Source organism: Danio rerio, chromosome 25 (assembly GCF_052040795.2).
Source record: "Danio rerio strain M-AB ecotype USA chromosome 25, GRCz13ab, whole genome shotgun sequence".
NCBI classification, from domain to species: Eukaryota; Metazoa; Chordata; class Actinopteri; order Cypriniformes; family Danionidae; genus Danio; species Danio rerio.
The window spans coordinates 177501-190000 of record NC_141045.1 but is presented as its reverse complement, the minus strand read 5'-3'; the positions used below and the strand labels follow the sequence as shown (position 1 = coordinate 190000).

The window sequence follows — 12500 nt, the reverse complement described above, 5'->3', positions numbered from 1 at the left end:
GATCCAAAAAAACAGACCAGCAGATCCAGAAAAACAGACCAGCAGATCCAGAAAAACTGACTGTAGCGGTGAGATCCAGAAAAACAGACCTGCAGATCCAGAAAATACTTACTGTAGAGGTAAGATCCAGAAAAACAGACCAGCAGATCCAGAAAAACAGACCAGCAGATCCAGAAAAACTGACTGTAGTGGTGAGATCCAGAAAAACAGACCTGCAGATCCAGAAAATACTTACTGTAGAGGTAAGATCCAGAAAAACAGACCAGCAGATCCAGAAAAACTGACTGTAGGGGTGAGATCCAGAAAAACATGCCGGCAGATTCAGAAAAACTGACTGTAGGGGTGAGATCCAGAAAAACAGGCCAGCAGATCCAGAAAATACTAACTGTAGGGGTGAAAACAGACCTGCAGATCCAGAAAAACAGACCAGCAGATCCAGAAAATACTTACTGTAGAGGTAAGATCCAGAAAAACAGACCAGCAGATCCAGAAAATACTTACTGTAGAGGTAAGATCCAGAAAAACAGACCAGCAGATCCAGAAAAACTGACCTGCAGATCCAGAAAAACTGACTGTAGGGGTGAGATCCAAAAAAACAGACCAGCAGATCCAGAAAAACAGACCAGCAGATCCAGAAAAACTGACTGTAGCGGTGAGATCCAGAAAAACAGACCTGCAGATCCAGAAAATACTTACTGTAGAGGTAAGATCCAGAAAAACAGACCAGCAGATCCAGAAAAACAGACCAGCAGATCCAGAAAAACTGACTGTAGTGGTGAGATCCAGAAAAACAGACCTGCAGATCCAGAAAATACTTACTGTAGAGGTAAGATCCAGAAAAACAGACCAGCAGATCCAGAAAAACAGACCAGCAGATCCAGAAAAACTGACTGTAGGGGTGAGATCCAGAAAAACATGCCGGCAGATTCAGAAAAACTGACTGTAGGGGTGAGATCCAGAAGAACAGGCCAGCAGATCCAGAAAATACTAACTGTAGGGGTGAAAACAGACCTGCAGATCCAGAAAAACAGACCAGCAGATCCAGAAAAACAGACCAGCAGATCCAGAAAAACAGACTGTAGGGGTGAGATCCAGAAAAACAGGCCAGCAGATCCAGAAAATACTAACTGTAGGGGTGAAAACAGACCTGCAGATCCAGAAAAACAGACCAGCAGATCCAGAAAAACAGACCTGCAGATCCAGAAAATACTTACTGTAGAGGTAAGATCCAGAAAAACTGACCTGCAGATCCAGAAAAACTGACTGTAGGGGTGAGATCCAGAAAAACAGACCAGCAGATCCAGAAAAACAGACCAGCAGATCCAGAAAAACTGACTGTAGCGGTGAGATCCAGAAAAACAGACCTGCAGATCCAGAAAATACTTACTGTAGAGGTAAGATCCAGAAAAACAGACCAGCAGATCCAGAAAAACTGACTGTAGCGGTGAGATCCAGAAAAACAGATCTGCAGATCCAGAAAATACTTACTGTAGAGGTAAGATCCAGAAAAACAGACCTGCAGATCCAGAAAATACTTACTGTAGGGGTGAGATCCAGAAAAACTGACTGTAGGGGTGAGATCCAGAAAAACAGACCAGCAGATCCAGAAAAACTGACTGTAGGGGTGAGATCCAGAAAAACAGACCAGCAGATCCAGAAAAACTGACCTGCAGATCCAGAAAAACTGACTGTAGGGGTGAGATCCAGAAAAACATGCCGGCAGATCCAGAAAAACAGACCAGCAGATCCAGAAAAACTGACTGTAGCGGTGAGATCCAGAAAAACAGACCTGCAGATCCAGAAAATACTTACTGTAGGGGTGAGATCCAGAAAAACTGACTGTAGGGGTGAGATCCAGAAAAACAGACCTGCAGATCCAGAAAATACTTACTGTAGGGGTGAGATCCAGAAAAACAGACCAGCAGATCCAGAAAAACTGACTGTAGGGGTGAGATCCAGAAAAACAGACCAGCAGATCCAGAAAAACAGGCCAGTAGATCCAGAAAAGGGCAGACTACATCAAGAAAAAACATCCTTTAAGTCCAGAAAAAGAGAAACTGCTAGTATATCTAGAAAAACCCAGCCCATAGATCCCGAATACAGGTGAAAAAACAGCCTGAAGATCCAGAAAACCCCAGCCAATAGATTCAGAAGATGATACAGAATACAGAAAAACAGCCATAATGGACTTCAGATCAAGGAGAAGAGCACCCTCTAAATCCAGAAAATGAAGACCCAAAGATCCAGAATACAGGTGAAAACACAGCCTGTAGATCCAGAAAACCAGTCCAGTAGATCCAGTAAACCCCAGCCCATCGATTATAATACAATAGCCTGTAGATCCAGAATACTGAAAAACATGCATGCAGATCCAGAAAGATGACATGTAGCTCCAAAATAAACCAGAATGCAGATCTAGAAAACCCCAGCACAGATACAAAACATAATAGAAGGTAAATACAGAATAATAAAATCCAGCATGTACATCTAGAAACAAGTCCAGTAAATTGGCTTGTTGATCCAGATAAAGAATGACAGTAAATCTGGGGGGAAATGGCCAGTAGATCCAGGAAAACTAACTGTAGAGGCGAGATCCAGAAGAAACAGGCCAGCAAAAAAGATCCAGATAAACAGCAGTGGCTATGGGAGTAATACAGAAAAACAGCCTGTAGATCCAGAACAGTGGACCCCAGATCAAGAAACAGCACCCTGTACATCCAGAAAATAAAGGCCTTTAGATCTAGAATATCTTTGAAAAAACAGCCTGTAAGACCCAGAAAACCCAGCCCACACATTCACAACATACTGTTCCATAGATGCAGAATACTAAGAAACAACATCAGTCAAGTACATCTAGAAACAGGTTCAGTTCAGATAAAAAGAAAACTGCTTGTAGATCCAGAGAACATCATGGCCGGTGTATCTGGGTGAAAATAACCAGCAGCTCCAGAAAAAACTGACTGTAGAAGCCATGGGTGAGGGAAATGGCCTGTAGATCCAGAAAAAAAACAGCTTAGCACCCTTAAAGTCCAGAAAAAGGAAAAAATCTGTCAGTTTATCCAGAAAACCCAGCACATAGATTCAGCAAATGAGGCAGAATACAGCCTGTAGATTCAGAATAATGGACCTCGGGTCACTGAAAACAAGTACCAGAACATACAGTAAATCCAGAAAATGAAGCCCGTAGATCCAGAATACAGGTGAAACAAACAGCCTGTAGATCCAGAAAACCAGTCCAGTAGATCCAGAAAACCCTGCTCATAGATCCAGAGGATAATGACCTGTAGATCTAGAATAGAGGAAAGCAGGCACGCAGATCCAGACAGATGGCATGTAGATCCAGGAGAAAACAGATCATAGATCCAGGAGAAAGCCCAGTAGATCCAGCAAGCAGCCTGTCTGATTGCTCAAACTGTAAATGAGTGTTGAATGATTCCCTAACTTCTCTTTTATATTGCTCTTCACATTGATCTGCAGGCAGGTTGAAGTGTCCAGAGCATGAGGAACTGAGGACAGCTGCTGTCTGTGTGTGTTTATGTCAGGGTGGTGTAACACTATCAGCTGTAGTGCACTAGATATACTGCTGCTGTGCTAGACTGCAGTCGTGTCAGTCTGAGGGACGGCTGGCCTCATGTCCATCTCTCATCATCTTTAATTTGCAGTTCTCTCAGTGCGTTTGATTCATGAATCACTGCTGAATCAGTCGAGTGAGCGCTGATTCCTCTGATTGGTGAATCGGCTGGATGATTGAATCTGCTTGTGTGTGTTCACGCTGCAGACGGTCAGACACGGCCTGTGCTTCATCATCTTTATCCCGCAGATCTTCTGTTTGTCATCATGTATGTGCTTCAGATCCCGCATGTTGATGTTCATTGTGTGTTCACTGCAGAACCGCAGGGTCTGTCCACTTCTCCAGCACCTCTGAACACCTGACGGAGCTGAACAGAACATTCAGCAGATGCTCTGTGATTCAGTGTTAAAGCTCAGACGCCCTCTTCATCACTCTATAATATAATGATAACCTGTGGACGCTACCTTTGAAAACAGCTTCCCGTATTACTGTATAGTGTGTACTAAAGTCTTTAGGTTGACTGTACTGCGTCCAGTTACCGCTGCTAACATCCACGCTCTTGATCAACTCGATGATGATGAGTGAAGCTTTGTCAACTATTACATTAGTAAAGTTTCACCAAACAAAATACTTTAGTACACAAAATAAAACAGAAACAGTCAGCGCAAGTTCAGCTAATCTGTTGAATAAAGCCTTTATTTTTAGTTTTGCACACAGAACTTTTATTGTAGTCTCCTGTAGTACTGTTAACCCAAATAAACTGCTCAGACAGTGTTTTAGGAGTATTTGAGACTCTATTGTCTATGAAAGGTCAGAGCAGTGATGAGAGAAACAAAGCTTCAAAACTACTTGATTCACTAAATGATTCACTGAGTTGAAGCGTTTGAATCAGCGCACGCTGGCGACACCTGCTGGTATAAACTGTAAATGCAGCAATAACAGGCTAACAATGCATTGAATTCGGCTTTTTCACACTGCAAATGTTCAACTCAAAGTGTAATGTGTTAAATGCAAACTTACTTTATCAGCTAATGTCAGTAAATATTAAGTATCTGCATAATGTGAATTTTCTCATTCATTTTCAAGGCTAATACTGTTGGTTCTGCTGCTGAACAGGCCAGCGAGATGCTGTTATCAAATATTATTCATATTAATTTTACAAATGCTTCATTAAATTTCGACAAATCCATTAAACTGATTCCAGACCAGCTGAAAACTGGCGATCCGAGTGATCCTGCCTGGTTTACTGGTATCTCTATAGTGTTGCTCCCCCCAGTGGAGAAACATTGAATTATGTTCAAAACAGTGACGAGTTAGTGAAGCTGTCTGCTGAAATCAGGAGGTCTTGCAGATTTAATAATGATTCAGACCACCGACCTGAAACTGTAGTTTTGTAAAAGTTCAAAGTTGATGAAGCAGTCTTCACTGACACCTGTAGCTTCAGCAATAAGACACCTGAAATATTTCAGTGAGCATCTTAGACCCTTTGCTGTCTGTGGAGGGTCCTAGAGCTCCAGCATTTCATCTTGAACACGGTCACTTGTGTTCTGAAGATTAATAAAGCTCTCACAGGTCAGAGCTCAGGGGTCAGACTCCGCTCCTGGAGGGCCGCAGCTCTGCAGGGTTGAGCTCCGGCCCTGATTAAACACTCCTGATCAGACTGATGGAGTCCTGCAGGCTGCTGTGAGAGCTGCAGGGGAGTGTGCTGGAGCTAAACTGCAGAGCTGCGGCCCTCCAGGAGCGAGTCTGACACCTGTGGGTCAGAGCAACACTAATGACCTCAACCCTTAAAGTGCACAGGGACTCAGACTCACCGTGTGGATTTAGTGCGCTCGCATTGCTCGATTTGTGGGGTGTGGTTAAGTGTGTTAGCCACGCCCCTTCAGCTGTCAGTTTTGACATCGCCATGACAACAAACAGAAATAAGGAGGAGGAGTCTGGTTGTAATAACTCTCCTCAAGCCCATTCCCCTGTCTGTTTGAATGACACGCCTACTTTACTACAGCCAATCAGCTTGCAGTAGTAAACAAGCCACGCCCACTGATTCTCATTTAATATTCCGTTTTACAGTACATGAAATAAAAGCGCTTTGACTTCCTCTCCCCCCCCCCCGCTCCTCCTGTGTGAGTGTGCTGAGCTGCAGTGGGTGTTCAGGGCTCTGCTGGAGAACGGGTGCGGGCCGCTGTCTCTGACCTCCTCGTTCACTGCATGTGGTTTTTCTCCTAGTGACGAGGATCATAAGCCTCTGAAGGGCAGCCGGACGCCGTCCAGCGGGAGTGTGAAGCGCGCGGACAGCGACGACAGTTTAGTGGACTACACAGACTCTGGAGACACACAGTTCAATGAGGACGGCTCCTTCATCGGCCAGTACAGCGGCCTGCAGTCGGCCCACCACAGCCCCCAGCCCTCACCCAGCACCGCCTTCAACTCCCTCGTCTAACACACACACACACACACACACACACTTACTACAGACTGATTTAAGACACACTTACTCTAGACTGGAGAATCTCCTCATCCAGACTGAACACACACCGCATGAGCTTCACCATCCTCACACACACACCCGCATGTGCCCTGTGCTGACACACACACACACACACTGATACTGCACACAGACACACACACACACTGAGACTGTGTTGGCTGGTGTGTGTGTGTGTGTGTGTGTGTGTGTGTGTGTCCTCCAGCAGCTCAGTGGAGACTTTTATTTTCTGCTTTTGGGTTTTTATATTTTGCCTTGTTCAGTTTTGTATATTTGCTGATCAGAACGTGTGTGTGTGTGCGCGAGTTCGTGTGTGTGTGTGTGTGTGTGTGTGTGTGTGTGTGTGCGATTTTTATTTTATTTTAATTTTTTTATGCTTTTTTCATAACTTGCATCAAGTTTGAATTGAAATGTTTGTTGTGTTGTACAGGTGTGTGTGTGTGTGTGTTGCTGTAAATAAAGCGAGTTTGTTTGGACTGAGGATGTGTGTGTGTGTGTGTGTGTGTGTGTGTGTGTGTGTGTGTGTGTGTGTGAGAGAGAGAGAATCTGTGTGAGAAAATTAGTGTGAATGAATGTGTTTTTAAGTGTGTGTGTGTGAGTGAGAGAATGACAATAAGTGTGTGCGAGAGAATCTCTGTGTGTGTGTGTGTGTGTGTGTGTGTGTGTGTGTGTGTGTGTGTGTGTGTGTCGCTGCAGCAGTATTTATCTCTCCTGTTTACTGTACACAGCTCAGCTCTACTGTACGCAGCTGTAGTGTGTAAAGGCATGTGTGCTCGTGCGTGCGTGTGTGCGTGCGTGTGTGTCTGTGTGTTCTGTCAGACTGATAACCGCCGGCGTCTCCCTCTGGAGGATCTTCAATATATGCAGAGAATATTACTGAACCAATAAATGTCCTGCGCTGCACACACACACCTGCGTCCTGCTCATCATTTACTGTGTGTGTTTGAGTTAATGCGTGTGTGTTTGTTTGAGTGTGTGTGTATATAAGTGTGTGTGTATGTTTGAGTGTGTGTTTTTGTGTATGAGTGAGTGTTTGTGTGTGTGTGTGTGTGTGTGTGTGTGTGTGTGTGTGTATGTTTTAGTGTGTGTTTGAGTGTATGAGTGAGTGTTTGTGTGTGTGTGTGTGTGTGTGTGTGTGTGTGTGTGTGTGTATGTTTTAGTGTGTGTTTGAGTATGTTATTGTTGAGTGTGTGTGTGTGTGAGTGGGTGCATGTGTATTTGAATATTTGTATATGAGTGAGTATACGTGTGTGTGTGTCTGTATGTTTTCATGAGTGAGTGTGTGTGTGTTTGCTTGAGTGTTTGTTTGTGTATGAGTGTGTTTGTTTGTGTGTGTTTGAGTGAGTTTGTTTTGTGTGTGTGTGTGTGTTTAAGTAAGTATATTATTCTTTGAGTGTGTTTGAGTCAGTGTGTGTCTGTATGTTTTTGTGTTTGTGTTTCTGTGAGTGCATGTGTGTGTGTGTGTTTGCTTGAGTGTATGTGTGTTTGAGCAAGTGTGTGTGTTTGATGTGTTGTTCAGCTCTTGGTTGTTTTGAGAGTGCGGGAGAAACAGAAGATTCTGCATCTCTCTCTCACACACACACACACACACACACACACACACACGGTGAGAAACAGTGTGTGTTGAAGCGCAGAGTTATTTTAGTCATTCTCATATTTACACAGAGAGAGCCATCTGTCCAACAGTGTGTGTGTGTGTGTGTGTGTGTTTCCTCAAAACAATGCCACACACACTCAGAGTTGTCTGATCACTGGTGCTTTAGTCAGTTTCTGATGTTTTCTTCCTCCACCTGCACTACAGATATGATGATGATGATGATGAAGGTGATGGTGAGGATGATGATGTCCTGATATTATGCTCATCTCTGTATGATGTTAATCTGCACAGATAATCATCTCTGAGTGAGCAGCAGGAACACACTCATGTGTCGAGTAACTGTGCTCTACACACTGGACAGCAGAGCTGTGTGGAGGATTCAGCCTGTAGTGTTGGGTTATGCGGGGACATGTGTGATCTGGACAGGGTTATTCCACTATTAGTTCATTATTTACATCTTGTATGTTTTTCTTTTCTCTCCTGGATAATGTGGTTTTGTCTAGAGGGCAGGTGAGAATATGTGTTTAACTTCTCTGTGAAATGACGTCATTATATCTGTCAAAGTTTAATAAACATGGGTGTGTGTGTGTGTGTGTGTGTGTGTGTGTGTGTGTGTGTGTGTGTTTACCTCATTATTCACTTGTGTTAGGGTTATTCAGTGCTGCTGCTGTGCTGAGCAGTGCAGATCTGCTGGCGTCTGTCGCCCTCTAGTGTCTGATGATGGAAGCACACACACACACACACACACAGCAGATCTCCTGCTCAGGTTAAAGCTCTTGAGTGTTAATTAAGCTCATGTACAGCTCCATTACTCTGAACATCACTGCTGTCTGTCACCTGTTCTCCGTCAGCAGCTGTACTCAACACAGGAGGAGTTACTTTGAGAAATGTGCGCGGTGCTCTGCGCTGTCTAGAAGAGTTCTGGCATACAGCAGGTGAACGCATCAAACTCTTTCATGAGCTCCAGCAGTGTGTGCGGCTGTAATGGTGTCGTGTATTGTGGATAAATCTCTGTTTGTGATGTAGGTGTGTGTGATATAGTGAAGCGCAGCGCTGTGCACATGAGGACTGAGCTGAGCAGAGATCATCCGTCTGACAACATCTGATGAGGAGGGAGATCCTCCACACGCCGCGTGCAGACACACACAGCTCACTGTGAAGAACAGGAGTGTGTGGACAAATGAGCTGAATGAGGACTTCTGCCTATAAGCACTCATTCAGTCTCTCTCTCTCCTTCTTCTTCTGTCTCTTAGCAACATCAAATCAGAAGTGCCGCCCCGCTTTGATCTTGTCCAATCGCTGCGCCGCTGCTGTTCTCCGCCGTTTGAGCTCCGGTCACTCGTGAATCATTGCACAATCACATTAGCGCGCGTTTACTGTTGTCATGACGACCAAACCCCTCCCCCTCCCGGCGTTACCCCGCCCCCTCTGTCTCAGAGAGTGTGTGTGTGTGTGTGTGTGTGTGTGTGTGTGTGTGTGTGTGTGTGTGTGTGTGTGTGTGTGTCATCATAGTGGTGTGCAGCCCTTCAGATGTGCAGTGATTGTGTTAGGGTTATATATTGGGTTATTCTCCGGATCTACATGTTAATCACAGAATAACAACAGGAGATCATAATAATAACTCTGATAATAACAGGATTTCTGCATCTGTAGTGTTCCAGGAACGACATTGTTAAGAAATGTTGCAGGGTTTATATATATTTACATTAAATATTTAATTCTATTCATCACATTTTCTAAATAATTCAATGTACTTCACATAAACAAGAATAAAAGAAGCAAAACACAAGTATATATATATAATGAATGTGTCTGTGTGTGTGTGTAATATTTACATTTTGTCCACATTTATGATCTAATGACACAGTGATGTGTATGATGAATCTGTGTATTTTAATGAATATTTTCCTCTAATATTTTCAGCAGGTCAGTGTGGATCAGTGCAGGTGTTGATGTGTTCTCTCCTGCAGTCAGTCATGAGTGTGTGTTGGTGAATCATGATGAGTTATTCAGAGAGTCTCCAGCAGACGATTCAGCATCAGCTCCAGGATTCAGTCCACGCTGATCCTCATTAGAGTTTAATTAATGATCAGGGGCTGATGCTCATACAGGGGTGCCATGGGGGCTCAGTGGTGTCACCTCACAGCTCTCAGGTCTCTGGTTTGAGTCTCGGCTGGGTCAGTTGGTGTTTCTGTGTGGAGTTTGCATGTTCTCCCCGTGTTGGTGTGGGTTTCCTCCGGGTGCTCCGGTTTCCCCCACAGTCCAAACACATGCGCTATAGGGGAACTGATCAACTACACTGGCCGTAGTGTATGAGTGTGTGTGAGAATGAGTGTGTATGGGTGTTTCCCAGTACTGGGTTGCAGCTGGAAGGGCATCCGCTGTGTAAAACATATGCTGGAATAGTTGGTGGTTCATTCTGCTGTGGCGACCCCTGATGAATAGTGTGTGTGTGTGTGTGTGTGTGTGTGTGTGTGTGGATCTTCATCTCTGCGCTCTGATATGTGAATAATAGATTCATTTATTAATGTATTCATTCAGTCATGCAGTCGTTCACCCCCAGCGCCTGCGGGTCATGACCTCTGACCTTTACCCAGACTTATGCTTCTGTTTATGTCTGATGAATAAAACATCATTACATCAGCAACACCTTAGCAACGGTTCACAGCACTGTAGCAACCCTATAGATGTCCATCATCACTCATATTCATATCAGTGTCTGCAGGATGATTTATTAATGAAGGCGTGAATATTCATGAGGAGCTTCTGCATTTAATGCTCATTTACACTCACTCATTCATTCAGTCATTCTCCTTCAGCTGAGTCCCTATTATAATCAGGGGTCGCCACAGTGGAATGAACCACCAACTATTCCAGCATATGCTTTACACAGTGGATGCCCTTCCAGCTGCAACCCAGTAATGGGAAACACCCATACACACTCATTCTCACACACACTCATACACTAGTGCCAGTGTAGTTGATCAGTTCCCCTATAGCGCATGTGTTTGGACTGTGGGGGAAACCGGAGCACCCGGAGGAAACCCACACCAACACGGGGAGAACATGCAAACTCCACACAGAAACACCAACTGACCCAGCCGAGACTCAAACCAGAGACCTGAGTGCTGTGAGGTCACAGAGCGACACCACTGAGCCACCGTGCCACCCTTGCTCATTTACATAATAAACAAAAAAAACACTGTACACAAGTGTGTGTGTGTGTGTGTGTGTGTGAGAGAGAGAGTGTGTCAGAGTGTGTGCATGTATGTGTGTGTCCACGTGTGTGTGAGAGTATTTAAGTGAGTGTGTGTGTGTGAGTGTGTGTGTGTGTGTGTGTGTGTCCTGCTGGTGTGAGAGTGTGTTATTGATCTGACAGTAATGCCGTCTCTGGTTTCACTCCCCCATCAGCGGATTAACACTCCCTGCGGATCAGGGGCCACCGCTGAATGAAGACCTGCATCACACACACACACACACACACACACACTTAAATCTTTACACATTCACAAACGCATGCACACATTCAAACATCCTCACACACTCTTATAAACACTGACAATACACACACTCAAACACACTTCACTTACACACAAACACACACACACACACACACACAAACACACTTTACTCACACACAAACACACACACACACAAACACACACACACAAACACACTTCACTCACACACAAACACACACACACACAAACACACTCACACACACACACACATACACACAATCACACTTCACTCACACACACACAAACACACACACACAAACATACTCACACACACACTCACACACATACACACACACACACACACACACACACACACAGTTCAGCATCAGGTGTATGTGAGTGTGAGAGCTGTTCATCAGTGTGTGTGTGTGTGTGTGTGTGTGTGTGTGTGTGTGTGTGTGTGTGTGTGTGTCAGTACAGCACATGAGGATTACAGAACTCTTATTCTGGATCATGTCAGTAACACACCCCGTCTGAGCCGGACTCTGCTCTCTACAGTGTTTACAGTGCAGCTAGCAGGACTAACCTCCACTAACAGACGGAGAGATGAAGATGATGATGATGAAGATGATGATGATGAAGATGATGGAGGGATGATGATGATGATGATGATGATGATGAAGGGCTGAGTGTGTCCGGTCGCTGTGTTTTGATCATCAGCTGCTCTGACTAACACACTTGTGTTATTAGTTGACAGCTGAATCAGCCAATCAGCGTCCTCCCGCTGCGTCTTCGCGCGCGCGTCACCACGTCTCGCCCAATCAGCGGCGGCGGCGGAGACGCGCAGAGACGCGCCGTCAGGCAGAGATGCGTCAGTTCGGCGGAGACGCGCTGCGGAGCGGAGGACCGAGAGAGAGCGGCGCTTCTGCAGGTCAGAGACACGGTTAACCGGAGAGGAGGATGAGGAGACACACACAACACACACACACACACACTCACGCGTTCCGCAGTGCAGGCGCGCGCTGCTCGTTCACACACACGGCTGATTCTCCACAGGCGCGCGCGGTGTTTTTCTGTCGCGTTGGAGACGCTGGTGCTGATGCTGACATGAGGATGAGGAGGAGGAGGAGAACGCGTGCATGTAACTGTGTGTGTATGTCGGTGTGTGTGATCTGTGTGTGTGTGTGTGTGTGTGTGTGTGTGTGTGTGAGGTTATACAGGGCGTGCGGGGCGAGGCGTGACGCGCTGGCGGATATATATGGTGTGTAGGTTGAGAGAAACCCGTGTGTGTGTGTGTGTGTGTATGTGTGTTCTTTACCTGCGGCCACTTCTGACTGATGGAGAGACTGTTAAAAACAACACTAAACACTAGTGTGTGTGTGTGTG

The 12500-nt window shown here is 45.2% G+C and overlaps 3 protein-coding genes and 1 long non-coding RNA gene across 53 annotated transcripts in view; 3 read left to right on the top strand and 1 right to left on the bottom strand.

Annotated features, from left to right (window-relative positions):
- Positions 1-5690, bottom strand: part of LOC147837600 (uncharacterized) — a 7867-nt gene extending 2177 nt beyond the window's left edge. Inside the window, exons 1-3 of one of the 2 annotated variants that reach the window (XR_015525890.2) lie at positions 1970-3033; positions 1293-1667; positions 14-551 (exon numbers count right to left, since the gene is read on the bottom strand). Coding sequence is in view for 1 of the 2 variants with exons in the window: in XM_087311304.1 (XP_087167430.1) it covers positions 1-311 (311 nt within the window). In the remaining variant the exon portion in view is untranslated. Of the gene's footprint in view, positions 552-1292; positions 1668-1840 lie in introns of both variants that reach the window. The other variant, XM_087311304.1, reaches the window with a different exon arrangement.
- Positions 1-6965, top strand: part of nrcamb (neuronal cell adhesion molecule b) — a 67301-nt gene extending 60336 nt beyond the window's left edge. For all 48 annotated transcript variants that reach the window (XM_087311299.1, XM_087311284.1, XM_087311278.1 and 45 more), the window contains one exon: positions 5798-6965. In XM_087311299.1, the coding sequence (XP_087167425.1) occupies positions 5798-6011 (214 nt within the window). In that variant the 3' untranslated portion in view covers positions 6012-6965. The remainder of the gene's footprint in view (positions 1-5797) is intronic.
- LOC148679476 (uncharacterized) lies at positions 1054-2710 on the top strand. The gene is made up of 2 exons (XR_015945717.1): positions 1054-1568; positions 1818-2710. It is a non-coding gene; the product is annotated as an uncharacterized LOC148679476 (long non-coding RNA).
- A 5023-nt stretch (positions 6966-11988) lies between the features above and the next one.
- The window catches only part of cntn1a (contactin 1a), a 34192-nt gene continuing 33680 nt past the window's right edge, over positions 11989-12500 (top strand). The window contains exon 1 of one of the 2 annotated variants that reach the window (XM_087310469.1): positions 11989-12045. The gene's annotated coding sequence lies outside the window, so the exon portion shown is untranslated. 2 annotated transcript variants of the gene reach the window in all.